General features: G+C 37.7%; 1 protein-coding gene across 3 annotated transcripts in view; it reads right to left on the bottom strand.

Annotated features, from left to right (window-relative positions):
• TTC8 (tetratricopeptide repeat domain 8) overlaps positions 1-9,440 on the bottom strand; it is a 40,486-nt gene extending 31,046 nt beyond the window's left edge. Inside the window, exons 1-2 of one of the 3 annotated variants that reach the window (XM_086894313.1) lie at positions 9,227-9,440; positions 967-996 (exon numbers count right to left, since the gene is read on the bottom strand). In XM_086894313.1, coding sequence (XP_086750439.1) covers positions 967-996; positions 9,227-9,334 — 138 coding nt within the window. In that variant the 5' untranslated portion in view covers positions 9,335-9,440. The remainder of the gene's footprint in view (positions 1-966; positions 997-9,226) is intronic. The other 2 variants (XM_086894314.1, XM_086894315.1) reach the window with 2 other exon arrangements.
• Positions 9,441-13,100: the final 3,660 nt, after the last annotated feature.

Genomic DNA, 13,100 nt, shown 5'->3' with positions numbered 1-13,100 from the left:
TTGAATATTTTCTTCTTGTTCCTGAAAAGTACAAAAACCAAATTAAAAATATAAACCTAGTACTTAAATTTAAATGTTTTCTCTGAACATGGCAATAAACTTTTCTAAGAGGTTGCATTCTCCAGTAATCCTTTCTATTATAATAAATTTTACTCCGTACACAATGAAAACCCAGAACACAACTACATTGTGAAGGGTAATAATTACACTCAAGAAGATATCCAGTAGTGCTTCAGAGAAACCATTCTCTATGTAAACAACTTGCATGAATTCATGGAGTGTAATTAAAGACCTGTAAAAATATATTAAGGACCTGTATTTAAAGCTGCCATTTCACATTGCATTTCATCTCTTCTGACTGTGGGCTGAAGCCAAAAGATACCATCATCTGCACAATACTATTCTTGCCATTGCAATAATCAAGAGCTAATATGGGCAGAGTGAAAATTCATTAATTACTCTCAATTTTCCATTGCTCATGCAAATCATCATAATACACCTACAAGGTTACCAGACTCTACACAAGGTAGGCAGTGAGCCTGAGCTGCAAGAGCAGGAAGAGCATGGGTAAGAGCCCACCTCTACATGCATGAAATAAAACACAAAAGTGAGCCCTAAGAGCACAAACATTGTTCTATCTGTGAATACATGCTGTTTTCTTCCTAATCTCATCTGCAGATGAAGGTCATTCAGTTCAAGGTAGATTCAATTTAGTTTTCAGAAAGCATTGAACTGCTGAATAAAGATATAGGAAAAATATGAGAGAAACAAAATTCTATCAAATATAAAAGCTGCCTGTTCAAAATATCAAAAATCTTCCCCTTACCAAATGTAATGCCTCACCAATACAAAAAAAAACCCCAAAAAACTATTGAAGACTTAGCAAAAAAACAAGTATTATTCAGTATATCGGAAATTCTTCCCAGTGATTGCATCTAATAATTTTATTTATGGAAAGAACTTTACCTGAAACACAGTGTATTCAGAATCAAGCTCCTGAAAAGAGAGAAAATGGAAACTGAGAAATGGAAATGCCAGACAATAAAAACATACAAGTGCACTTATACTCTGTGATGACCTCATTTTGCACAAACATTTTCTCTCTGATACATATACCCAAATTTCCATTTTATGACATTATCTAAACTTATACACATTATGAAGCTAATCAGTGTTTTGCACAATGAAAGTAAATTTGCAGTAAGTGTATCTTTCTGATACCTTTGCTTTCTTGCTTCTGCTGGATCATCCTAGCCAAATCTTAGATTATCATTTAAGAATTATGAAGCTGAAAAATGATAGATTAAAAGAAAATTAACTTGGACGATGTATTCAAATCTTCTAAAAATTAACCAGATTATTACACCAAGGTCTTTAGAATGCCTACTTAATAAAATCCATTTTTACACACTTTTTTTAACTGCTCCTGGTGATCACAATGATACCACTCAAGAAGACAAAAGGAAATTTCAGTGCTTTTTCATGGCACTTTTATGATGAAAATTATGTATTCATTGCATTTGGCTAGTAATATTGCAAGTGGAATAAATGTCAAATTGACAGCCCATTGCACCACCCAAAAATCAAAAGAAAATCTACCAGATTAAGTTTATTGTAAGTAGAAAAGATGGAACTTGCATATACTTGAAAACTTCCATTTACTTATTTACATATTTACTCATTAAAATTGAGTAAATACTGACAGGAAAAAAATTACTGTGTAATTATCATGTTTACATAATATTTAAACTACCCTTCGGGACTTTTGCTGTTCACTTCCAGGGACTGGGGATGAGTTTTTCCTAATGTATTACTTCAGCTCTAGACAAGGAAGGTGGGAGATACATGTTACTTTCTCTAAATCACTATTAGTCTTTTGTAGTGTCAGATCATTTCTCCTAGAGGTAGTGAAAAATTTCTTGCATATCAGGCATTGTGCAAATCTATCACAGTTAAACCAACTATATCAGACTGAATGTACAATCTTCAAGTAATTCAGACTATAAAGGTCTGAAGGTCTCTAGTCCAAAGCCTTCACAGCAAGGTCAGCTATGAGGTCAGTTGAGGTTGCTCAAAGTCTTGTCCAATTGGGTGGAGGTGCACAATGCCATTGGGCAACCAGCTCCACTGCTGACTGTCCTTACCAGGAAAGTTTTTCCTCATACCAAGCCAAAGCCTCCACTTCCCTGCATCATTGCAAGTGGTCTCTGGCTCCATTTTCTTGATAAACTCCTTGTATGAATTAGTAAGCTGCTATTAGATCACACCAATGTCTTCTCCCAGCTGAAGCACTGCCCTGCTGGTGGTTTGCTTTGCAGCCAAGATTGGCTGGCTTCAGAGCTGGCTTCTTTCTGTTCCATCAGGAGAATGGCAATGTTAAGTTCACTCCTCTGTAGCATGAGACATGACCTAATTCTTTCAATTTGAACATTTTTACTCGGTAAATTTTATGACAGCAGGGACCTGGACTACTGTTGAAGGACATCTTCCTTCTGTAGAGTACTGGAATTTGTGGTCTTTAAAGAATTGCACTGGGAGCCAAAAAGTTTTTCAATTGTGTTAGAATGTATAACACATCTTACACTGAGTATTCTGTGGAACTAAACATCAATTTGGGGATTAATCTCAGTTGACTGTGACATACCTGGGCCTGACTAAGGCTCTGAAACTGGTTTTGCATTTTAGGTGTATGATTGTCCTGGAGTGACATTAAATAAATTACTACAATTCTTTTATGTATAGCAGTTGTTTTCTAAAATAAGAAACTATTCAGCTTTCTAATTAATAAAGGACATCGAGATATTTCAGTTTGCATTTTATCTACCCCATTCTGTCTGAATATTACAGCCCATATGAAAATGGTTTTAAGAACATTAGGTGGTCTTCCATACCATATGTGCTACAGTAACTAATGAAGACAAGTTAGGAATATTATGTCAACACTAATACTAAACGCCTTGATGTTACAGATGTGTATCTTAATTTAGGCACTGTTCATTAGTTTAAAAAATAATTGAAAAACCAAAAAAATTTGCTTATGTAGGATCACGTCTACTAATATAAAATTCAGAAATTACATCCCTCATAATCTGGCAAAAAAGTAGAGATGATTAATAATACTAAAACCGCTGCATTCTGATAATTGTATGTGAGAGTATGCATTGTTTATACATACTAATACATTGTTTCTGTTTTTGACAAGTAACTTGTGATTTTAAATAACCATCAAGCAGGTAACGGGACCCTCAGATTAAACAAAAGAATGGAATAACAAAAGTTACATTAAAATATAACATACTTTAGCATGGGTGGATCCAACAGTTGCCACACATGCAAGTAAGCCATAGGAACTAGATTTCAAATAGAGTTCTTTGAGAGGATTAACAAATAGAATTGCCCTGTAAGCTTGTCTCTCAAAACAAAAGCTCAAATTTATTCTTCATTTACACATAAAACTCCCTTGAAAGTCAAAAGATTGTAAAAGCAATGAAGGAACTATTTAATCCAGATCCCTAAATCCACTGAGGGCACTTTAATATTAAAATGTAAAGTCAGTTTATTTGAATACCAAAAATACTTAAAATAATTAAGTTTTATGATGCTTATAGTCTAGAAGAGGGAATATATTACATACCTTATATTATAATATGGCTTCACTCTACAATTAGTTTCAGGTGAGTATAATTTAATACATTCAAAATATTAAAATTATTATGTTCTTCAAATGATTAAGAGCAGAAACACAAAAAAAAACCCCAAACCTTTACCCAGGAATGACTTCTCCCTAAGTATCACTATTTTCATGCATAAACTTACAGTCTCTTGCACCAATAAGTAATTTCAGTTGAAGATGCTTTTTCAAATCAAGTTCAATGCCCATAAACATAAGTGTGATAATTTTATTATGACCTTACAAAAACAAGTATGCAAACTACAGCAGCTGTAAATTCAACATGGGAGAAGAAAGGATAAATGAACAAAAGCAAATCCTCACAGAAGATCATTAATTAAATTAAATTAAGAACATCCACTATATGTCTACAAATTATATTAGGCTTTTTTTTTTCTATTGTTAAACTAGAGCAGGCCTCATATATGGGTTCTGTTTATTGCCTTGAATCTGACATATGGAACACAAAGAGTAATCAGATTAGGTGACTAATCAGGATGATCAACAGAAACAGTCCTGGATTGTATTTCCTCTAGGTCATGCTATTACTATAAACACAGAAGACAAGGCCTGTTTGCTTACAATAGGAAATAATTAAACTGAACACCAGTATTTTACGTGTTTCTATGCCCAAATGCTAGTCACACAAAATACAGCTTTTATTTATCCTGAGATAAGAATGTCAGCGTAGAAGTGAATTCCACCTATACCATTTATATTCCTGATGCTTAACTGAAGAAATGCACAGGATATTTTATAGAAAAAAAAGTTCCACAAGATGTAATTCAGTAATTCAGTAGCAGCTAATTATTCTTTTACCACAATGTTATTTATTAAGAACTCTTCAGGAAAACTTCTGATTTTGAAACACTTCAATTTTGTTGTGCTCTTTAAGAATTCAAGGTTTACAATGGCACAGTATTTGATACTGCTATGTGAGAAAATTTCTGATTCATGCCCAGTTAGCTAAAAGGTCAACAAAGTACTTAAAAAACCTCCTAGGGCTTACTGCATCTGGTGACAAGCTTCAAAGAGAGTACTGCACCAATTAAGACAGCCTCTAAATGTATGTACATGTGACTATGGACTGGATCATCAGTAAACTTATTTTTAATATCTTTATATGATTTTTTGCCATGTTCTTAAAGGAGAGCTTGTCATTATACTTGTGATACAAACATATCCTGAATACTCACCTATACATACAGGGACTGATAAATCAAGGCACAGGTCAAGATACACTGCCAAGAAATTTTCTTACTACATTTTTAAGTGTGGTACTTCTAAGGATATTGTAAAAAACTGGTTTCAGCAGCCCACAGCTCTAGGACAGTGCTGCAGATGCAATGGAGCAGGAGTGGTTCTATGATTTAGCAGACAAATTGGGGAAAAAAGTGCAGGCTTTCACACAAGAAAGGCCACCTCTTTCAGGCATGAAAACACTCAATGCCAGTAAGGCATTGTTAGTCTCTTCCTTTCCTGCTGTTACATTACGTGTCTTAGAAGGGAGAAGGCCAATTGCCTGAGCATGAAAAAGTTCTGACCCGTAAGAGTCATTATTTAACTCAACCTATGCTTGTCTTTAAAGGACACCAGCTCCTGTAGCTTAAATTATATCCTAAATGCATGCTGTTCAAAGAAGTGAGTCCCTGAACAGAGACAGAGGCTACTGTTCCTACAAGATCCCTCTTTCCCTGGGAAGCAGAGCTTGGGAAGCACATGCTTAGCAGAATATGGGACAAGAGGATAAGAACAGATGGCACAGTGATTACAGCCGTTGAGTATTCCCTTGTGCTGCTCAGCAGCTCACTTAATCCAAACTTTCTGCAAGTGTTGTCATTTGTCTGCTTTCCTAGTGCCCAACATGACATATCTTGGGTTGATTCGCAGAAGTGCTACCGTTAAGAGTCTGACCATTAAATCTGCTATAATTGCTATGTGTTTTTTAAGAATTATAAACCACACTTACCGGTTTAGTTATCAAAAATGGTACATACTTCATTTTAGATAATTTGCCAGCTTATATTAAAATACTACTAATGTAATTCACACAGATGGAAAACAGCACCATTTTTTAGTAGGTGGATGAAGACGACAGAATTAAAGCACAATCAAAATATTTAGGAACTACTGATTTCATTAACATGCCATTTCAAAAGCAACAGATACCAGAAATCAAAGTGAAACTTCCTGAGAATGATCCTGGACTCTCAATTAATGTGGAAATAAAATACTCATAGATCACTTTTCTAATATTCACAACTACAGCGAATTAGCTGTTGGAATAAATTCAGAATAATGTAAAATAGGATTAGACTAGGCAAGCCAGGAGAGTTAAGTAATATATGTCACTTATTTCAGTTCTAATTACCTCAGTGTTCAGCCTTGGATCTTATTACCTTTCAAAGATAATTATTTTTAGAAAAATAATGATTTTATTAAATGCAAGGCATATATACTACAATCCATAAACATGATTCAGTTTTTCATTCTGTTGTATTAAGTAAGTTCAGAATAGTTTGTAAGACATATAAAACATATTCTTGAGGCATGTTATTACTTCCCTTACTCCATGCCTGAAGTTTAGTAGGGTAAAGAGGACAGATTGGTACCTGAAAGTAGCAAGTGTCAGAAAGTAATGAGCTGAAAGAGCAACAACATGGCTAAGGAAAACATCTTTACAAATGGGAAGCAGAATAATAAAATAAATACAGGCCTATTTGGACATATAACCAGAAAATATCAGGATTTTAAGTTGATTACAATAAAAAGGGTAACATCTAAATAACATGAACACAATTGACTGACAAAGATAAATGCTGTTCCATGTTAAGTTTGCCATGGATGTTAAAGTTATATTCTAATTAGACAATCAAAAAATGTTTTGTTGAAGAGACTTTAGGTGTAACATTTTGTGTGTTGAGCTGGTTTGAGTTTGGTCCAAGTTGCACTCTTGAAAGATATTTAACCAATATTCTGGTTTCTACAACCTGCTGTACCACAATGAAGAGGTGGCATAAATAATGCTACATCTTCTCCTGTCAGGAGGGTGCTTTTTGTCCGGACTACCAGAGAGGAATGATTGAAAAGAGCTGTGTAGCCATTCCATTACATACCATGAATGTAATATACTCCATGATGCTTCTGAAACAACATGATGAATTTCCATTTATTTATCATCTCTCCACTTATTTTAGCCTTAAGAAAATCTCTAAATTGTTATTCCTTATATGAAATACTTCTAGAGTAAAATCCACTAGGTGTTTGCAAACTTTACTTGAACATTGCTGTATGAAATATTTTCAAAGACTGAAACATTCTGTCATGCATTTTTAAATGTTATAAAGACTGATATTTCCCAATCTCAAATAGATATACTTTCAAATACTTTTAGAAGTCATTAATTCCTGCTTAAAATGAGCTCTTAATAAGGATTCCTCAAGAAGATTATATGAGGAAAGAACCACACTAATCTTATTTCAAGTTTGCCTCTCTTCCATCTGAACTGTCTGGTAGGTTTGAAATGTGCTGCTGCAGGAGAGTACCTTTTTCACACAAAACAGTGAACAGGAACACAGTTCTGAAATTAACATACTGAAGTTATAAAGTCCTGTCATTTGCATGCAACTGTGGCCTGAGAGTTTTTTCAAAATAGTGATGAAACTTGATCTTGAAATTCAAAGACTTCACATAAGACTTCTAAGAGCTTATCATTTGATCTGGTATAGATGATGTTCACAACCCCACCCTCCACCATTTCTCAAATGGAATGATCTTAAATGTTTTTTCTCTTTCATTCTTATAAAAAATTAAGCTTATAGGCTGGTGTGAACATTTCAAAGATTAAATTAAGTGATCAATTGTTTGTCTCAATACAGAATTTGGAGAAACTCTCATTTGCTGGTATATAAGGTCCTTATTCTCGAAGGAGGATGTACCTTGTCTAAGACAATTTAATTTCTGTACTTAAGTGTTTCACCATGTGTGATCTATATTTGGAAGAAGGAAAACCAATTAGTATCTACATCAGAGAATCACAGAATGTAAAGGATTTGAAATGGACCTTAAAGATGATCTAGTTCCACCCTGCCCTTGCCACTGACAGGGACACCTTCCAGCAGACCAGATTGTTCAAGGCCTTATCCAAGTAGATCCTCTCATTGCTGTTTTTAAATTTCCTCCTTAGCATTTTTTCTCAGCCTCATACATCTTCTATTCCTTACTAGTGCTACTGGAAACAGCCCAGCAGAAGTTTGGACTTCACAGGTGTAACAATACCATTTTATACTTGAGCTTAAGCACAGAGCAGAAATGCAGTTGTCTTTACATTCCTATGTTAGATAGAAAAACATTTTACTCATTAAAAACTTAATAAATTAAGACCAGCATTATGATCTTTACAACTTTTATTAACTGTTATTTGTACTATTTCAAGAGTTTCTTTCATAAATCAAGTGATGTCCTTCCATATGCAAAGATCACATAAAAATAAGGCCCAATAATGTAAATACATAGAAATAATACAGCACTAGCATGGAACTAACAACGACTCTCATTTAGGGTTCAGGAATAATGTTCTTGGAATACTTTCTCCACTAAAAATGTTTCTGCTCATGGCTTCTTGTTGGTGCCTTACAGTATAAAACATTAAAAAAATAATCTTTTAAACACCTATCCTAAACCAGTTCAAATAATTACTGTGCTTTATATTTGCACTATTGTGTGACCATGCAGCTTTCTTGAAAGACTTGTCCTTTGTGATAAAAAGAACTGTGTTCAAGATTATTAAAACATCTGTCTATAGGATGCTTTGAAAGACTTACAAATTTACTGTAAAGTGTTTAAGATGAAGTCTGTTCAGTTACTGTTTTTAAAATACGGCATAAAAAAATGTTTACATGCATGGAAACATTAATCCAGAAACAACTTTATCAAATCCTTTGCTCTTACAAAAGGGTAAGAAAATACGTAGGTATTGAAGACTGCAGCTGGAAAAAGAGCAAAGAGAGAGATAACCGAACACCTCCTGCCTCCTGTCCCAAGGTAGGGCTCGTAGGTAAGCTGAGCTAAAATACATGTCTCTTAACGTCATGTGATTTGGGCCATGCAGCAGCTAAACATCAGTATAAAATCAACAGGAACATCCCTAGCAAACCTGATTTTTAATCTCAGCTTTTCTCCCTTTAACTCAGCAAAATCTTGAGTGCGTTAGTGCTCTAGTTGCGAAGAGCCTGGCCGCCGCAGCTGTCACGGCAGCGCTCGGCAGTACCGGAGCGCTCCCCCGCTCCCACCTCCGGGCCCGGGCGGGCTCCGCGGGGCGTGTCTGAGGCGGAGCCGCAGCGCCGGCTCAAGGCCCCCAGCCTGAGGGGAGGGGGGAGCGCGAAGGGGCGGCGCTGCCCGGCCTCCTGCTCCGGGAGCTCGGCACGGCCCGGCGCTTGCTGCCGGCCCCTCCGGCGGCTGCAGCAGGCACACAGGGGTCCCGTGGTGCTGAGGCAGCCGGGACGAGGCCGCTGCCGCCCCTCACCGCGCCTCCCGCCACGGCCCGGCCCCCGCTACCTGCTCGCCGGGCGGCCTCTCCAGCAGCTGCGAGCAGACATCCGCGCACTCCCGGAACTTCCTCCGCCTGAAGTAGCTCCAGGCCTGGAACAGCGGCTCCAGCCCCATCTCGCCGGCGAGAGCAGCCCCAGAGGTCCGGCCGGGCCCCCGGCGCCTCCCGCCGCGCTGCCGCCGAGCGGGGCCGCGCTGGTGCTGCCGCGGAGCCGCCGGGCCCCGCCTCGGCCGGCTGGGGCGGAGCGCCGGGGCCGCGGGGGCGGTGGCTCCGGGCGGCCTCCGGGGGCCCTGCCGGTCCCGGCCGGCCGCCCTGCGAGCCCGGGCACGGAGCTACGGCCCCGTTCTTGGCCGAGCCCCTCCCTGCCAGCGCCTCTCGTGGGCTTACTACATTGGTGGCTGAAAGCAGTTTGATTTGTAGTACTGGGATCAGTAGACTTCCCATAACTCCACTGTTCCTAACTGTTGTCATTTTCTGTCCTCTTTTCTCGAGGAGTTAGTATAAATGCCTAAAGAAGAATAATACAGTCCATTAATCCGTATTTGGGTAAAATGTTCTTTAGAGCCATGGAGCCCTGGCTGAAAAAAGTACAGCTTGTTGTGAACAACACTTTTCAGTCTTGTAGACTCTATCATTTCCTTTAGTTCATTAGTTTTTGCAGGGAAAATTTCAGAGCAAAATATTTAGAGATTTAAAAGTTGGAATACAATTTCTCCTAGTTTATATGTACTATAAAATGGTGATTGCAACCACCAACCGAAGAAAAAGAAGAAATGCCTAGGGATACTTGGAGCAGTAACTGCATTTATGATGTGAAAATCTTTGAGGTATGGACACTAACAAGATTGCTAAAATCACATTGTTGCCACTTAAACAGATCATTCTGGTTTTATTGCTTTTGTCTCACCTAAACTATCAATTTGTCCAAGATGCATGAAATGAATACCCAGGCTCACAAGATCAATGTTAGGTGTAAAAATGGAGAAGCAGAAGTGGCTGTCCCAGGACTATCACTTATTCAAATATAGGAGTAAGTGGCTTGAACTGAAGTAGCAGTTATAGACAGCTTTGCTTTGGTTGTCCTGTGAACAGTGCACAGGTCTATTGGGTTTGCATGGCAAGGCTTTGAGTGAGAGCCCATATGAGTGGCTTCTGCAGTAAGCTGCTGAAAGCTTCCCCTATGTTCGATAGAGCTGCTGGCCAAGGTCAATGATGGTAGCAGCTCTGGGAGGAAAAAAATAAAAAGGGGAGAAAAAAACTTGCACAAGTGCAGCTCAAGACAGGACTAAATATGTGAAACAACTATGAAGGCACAAGGTCAGTAAAGAAGAAGGGGAAGCAGTGCTCCTGGCACCAGAGCAGAGATCCTGCAGCCTGTGGTGAAGACCATGGTGAGGCAGCTGTGCCTCTGCAGCCCATGGAGGACCACGGGGGAGCAGAGGAAGCCACCTGCCAGAAGGAAGCAGGTGGCTGCTCAGAGGAAGCTGTGACCCCATGGAAGTGCCACAGTTCTGAACTCAGATGGGTATATACTGCTATATAACTTCTCAGCAGGAGGAAGGGAAGATGGTTCTGCTGCAATTTTTGTTTGTCATGCTGCTGGGACAGGTATTCATTGCACTTAGTGATAAAGCTGAACTAATGTCATATGGTAGCAATTAGATCAACATGAAACTTCAGCTTTTTTACAATGAGATTTTGCAGTGTTGCAAATGACAGGAAAATCAATTTTCCTTCTTTCCAACCACCCCCTGCAAGGTTGTGGGGTTTTTTCTCTTTTTGGTTGCAGACAAGGAGATTTTTTGCAGTTTCTACGTGATATATGAAGCCAGAAAATTTTTCTCTGGTACTGGCACACAGGTCATCCTATGCATATCATCTCTGAAGTCTTTTCCACTGATAATACTGCTTTTCGCTTCCTGCATGGAGGAATATCCTGAGCTTTCTGATATGGGGATTTTCATTTATATTGATTATTGAAACCCCCAAATTTTAACTTTTAACCAGTATTTTCTCCAAATATTAACCTCTGTGGTTAGTCACATTCCACTTCTCTAACTTACTAAAATCCTGGAATACAATGCAGAGAGTCCTTGTGGCTGTCTCTGTGTGCTTTGTAGAGCCCTGTATGTCAGTCCCCCTCCAGTGTAACTGCATGGAAGCTAAACAGCCAGGAATTATATTCAGGTCCTTCTGGAATAGGCTGCTCTAGTGTGGGCCCCCCATGGGGTCATAAGTCCTACCATGAACCTATTCCAGCATGGGCTCCTATCTCCATGAGGCCACAGGTCCTACAAGGAGCCTGCTCCAGCACAGGTTTGCCATGTGGCTGGAAGTGTTATCTATCACAAGACGGTTTTTCAGTGGCTTATGAGAAATCAGTGGTTGTTTTTAGTACCATTAGAAGTGCTTAAATCTCAATGTTCAGGAATTATTTTTTGCATACTTGTGTGTAGAGTGTGGAAAAAGAATTATTTTGAATATGCTTTGTTTCTTTCCCAGAGTTTAGGGCAAAGACACTGTTTGTAGATTGCTAGAGCTATCCACTTATTTCACCCGCTCTCTCAAAATGAGGAAAATAAATTTTGTGGGAAGTTCAACAAAATTAATTTGGGGAATTATAGCTGAGATGCCCCTGATTTGTAGGAGAAGAACAAATTGTATTTTTTCTGTTTTACATTGACAGAAAAAAATCACAATTTAGTAATAGAAGCATCCTGGGAGAGATTGTCTAGGTGGAAAAAACATTTTGCCATGCAAAATGTTACAAGTAATGTCTGATTGTGTGGTATTATGAAAGGTGGAATGTGCCTGGCTTTAATGCAATGTAGGCTTGTCTGCATTTTTTTACCAGAAGTTTTGTAGTCTAGTGTAGTGGTTAGTCCTTTCCATTACCTCAGATAGAAATACTTAATTGCTCATAATAGTCAAATGTTCTCCAACTGTAATGAATTCCTTCATGTTTATTGAGTCAGTGCTATATTGGGACAATGATAGGTGTGTGACATAACTACAGAAATCACCAGGGTTTATTAAAGAAAAGTCATGTGCTTCTCTTGTGTAACTATGCACATTCATTGTATTAGAGGTGACCTGACCTTAGCTAGGATGTTTTGAGTGACTACTCTCATTCTCTGCGAATGGACAGGAAATTTAGTGGTGCTGCTTTATTTACAGCTTGAGTATTGAGATGATATCACTGTCACATAGGTAATTTGAACCTCGGCTTCATTTCTTTGAACCAAGAATAAAAAATTCAGGAATCAGAAATAAGGGTCAGTTCCTCTTCTTTCTATTATTTATTCTTAATTTGAAAACTAGTTGTCGCTGAGGTGGGCTGCAATAAAAACTCTCACTGTTGTTATTTATAGATTAAAATATCAGGGTGTTCTACTGAGAACATATAAACATATATAAATATATATATAATGTAAACAATAAATAAAATAAAATATAATCTAATTATTATTATCTTTATTCAGAAAATACATGGGTTTGTATAATTTCTTTTTTTAAAGCATAGATTTTGTGACAACTATAACTGTGTACTGGATTTTAGTCATGTTTCAATTAACTGTTCAGTGCCTTGTCACTATTAAATGTTGCTTAGAGATTTAAATCTACTTCACATTTTCACTTTTTATTTTAATAATTTTTTCACTATTGCTGAGAAGGACACTAAAACTGATTCTGAATACTGAGTGGCTCTGAGTGGATAGATGTTTTTAAAGTTTTTCTTCTTTATTTATTCCTCCAGAATAAATGGTTGAGATTCTAAAACGCTTTGCATTTTCCAGATGTTTTTATAACTTTTCTTTGCTGGTTTCTTTATATTAAGACTCTGAGTTTAAGTATATCTAATGTATCATGAGATACATGAAT

The sequence above is a fragment of the Cyanistes caeruleus genome, chromosome 6 (genome assembly GCF_971803275.1).
Source record: "Cyanistes caeruleus chromosome 6, bCyaCae1.hap1.1, whole genome shotgun sequence".
In the NCBI taxonomy this organism is placed as follows: Eukaryota; Metazoa; Chordata; class Aves; order Passeriformes; family Paridae; genus Cyanistes; species Cyanistes caeruleus.
Note: the sequence above shows the minus strand (reverse complement) of the source record. Positions and strands in the feature narration are given on the sequence as shown.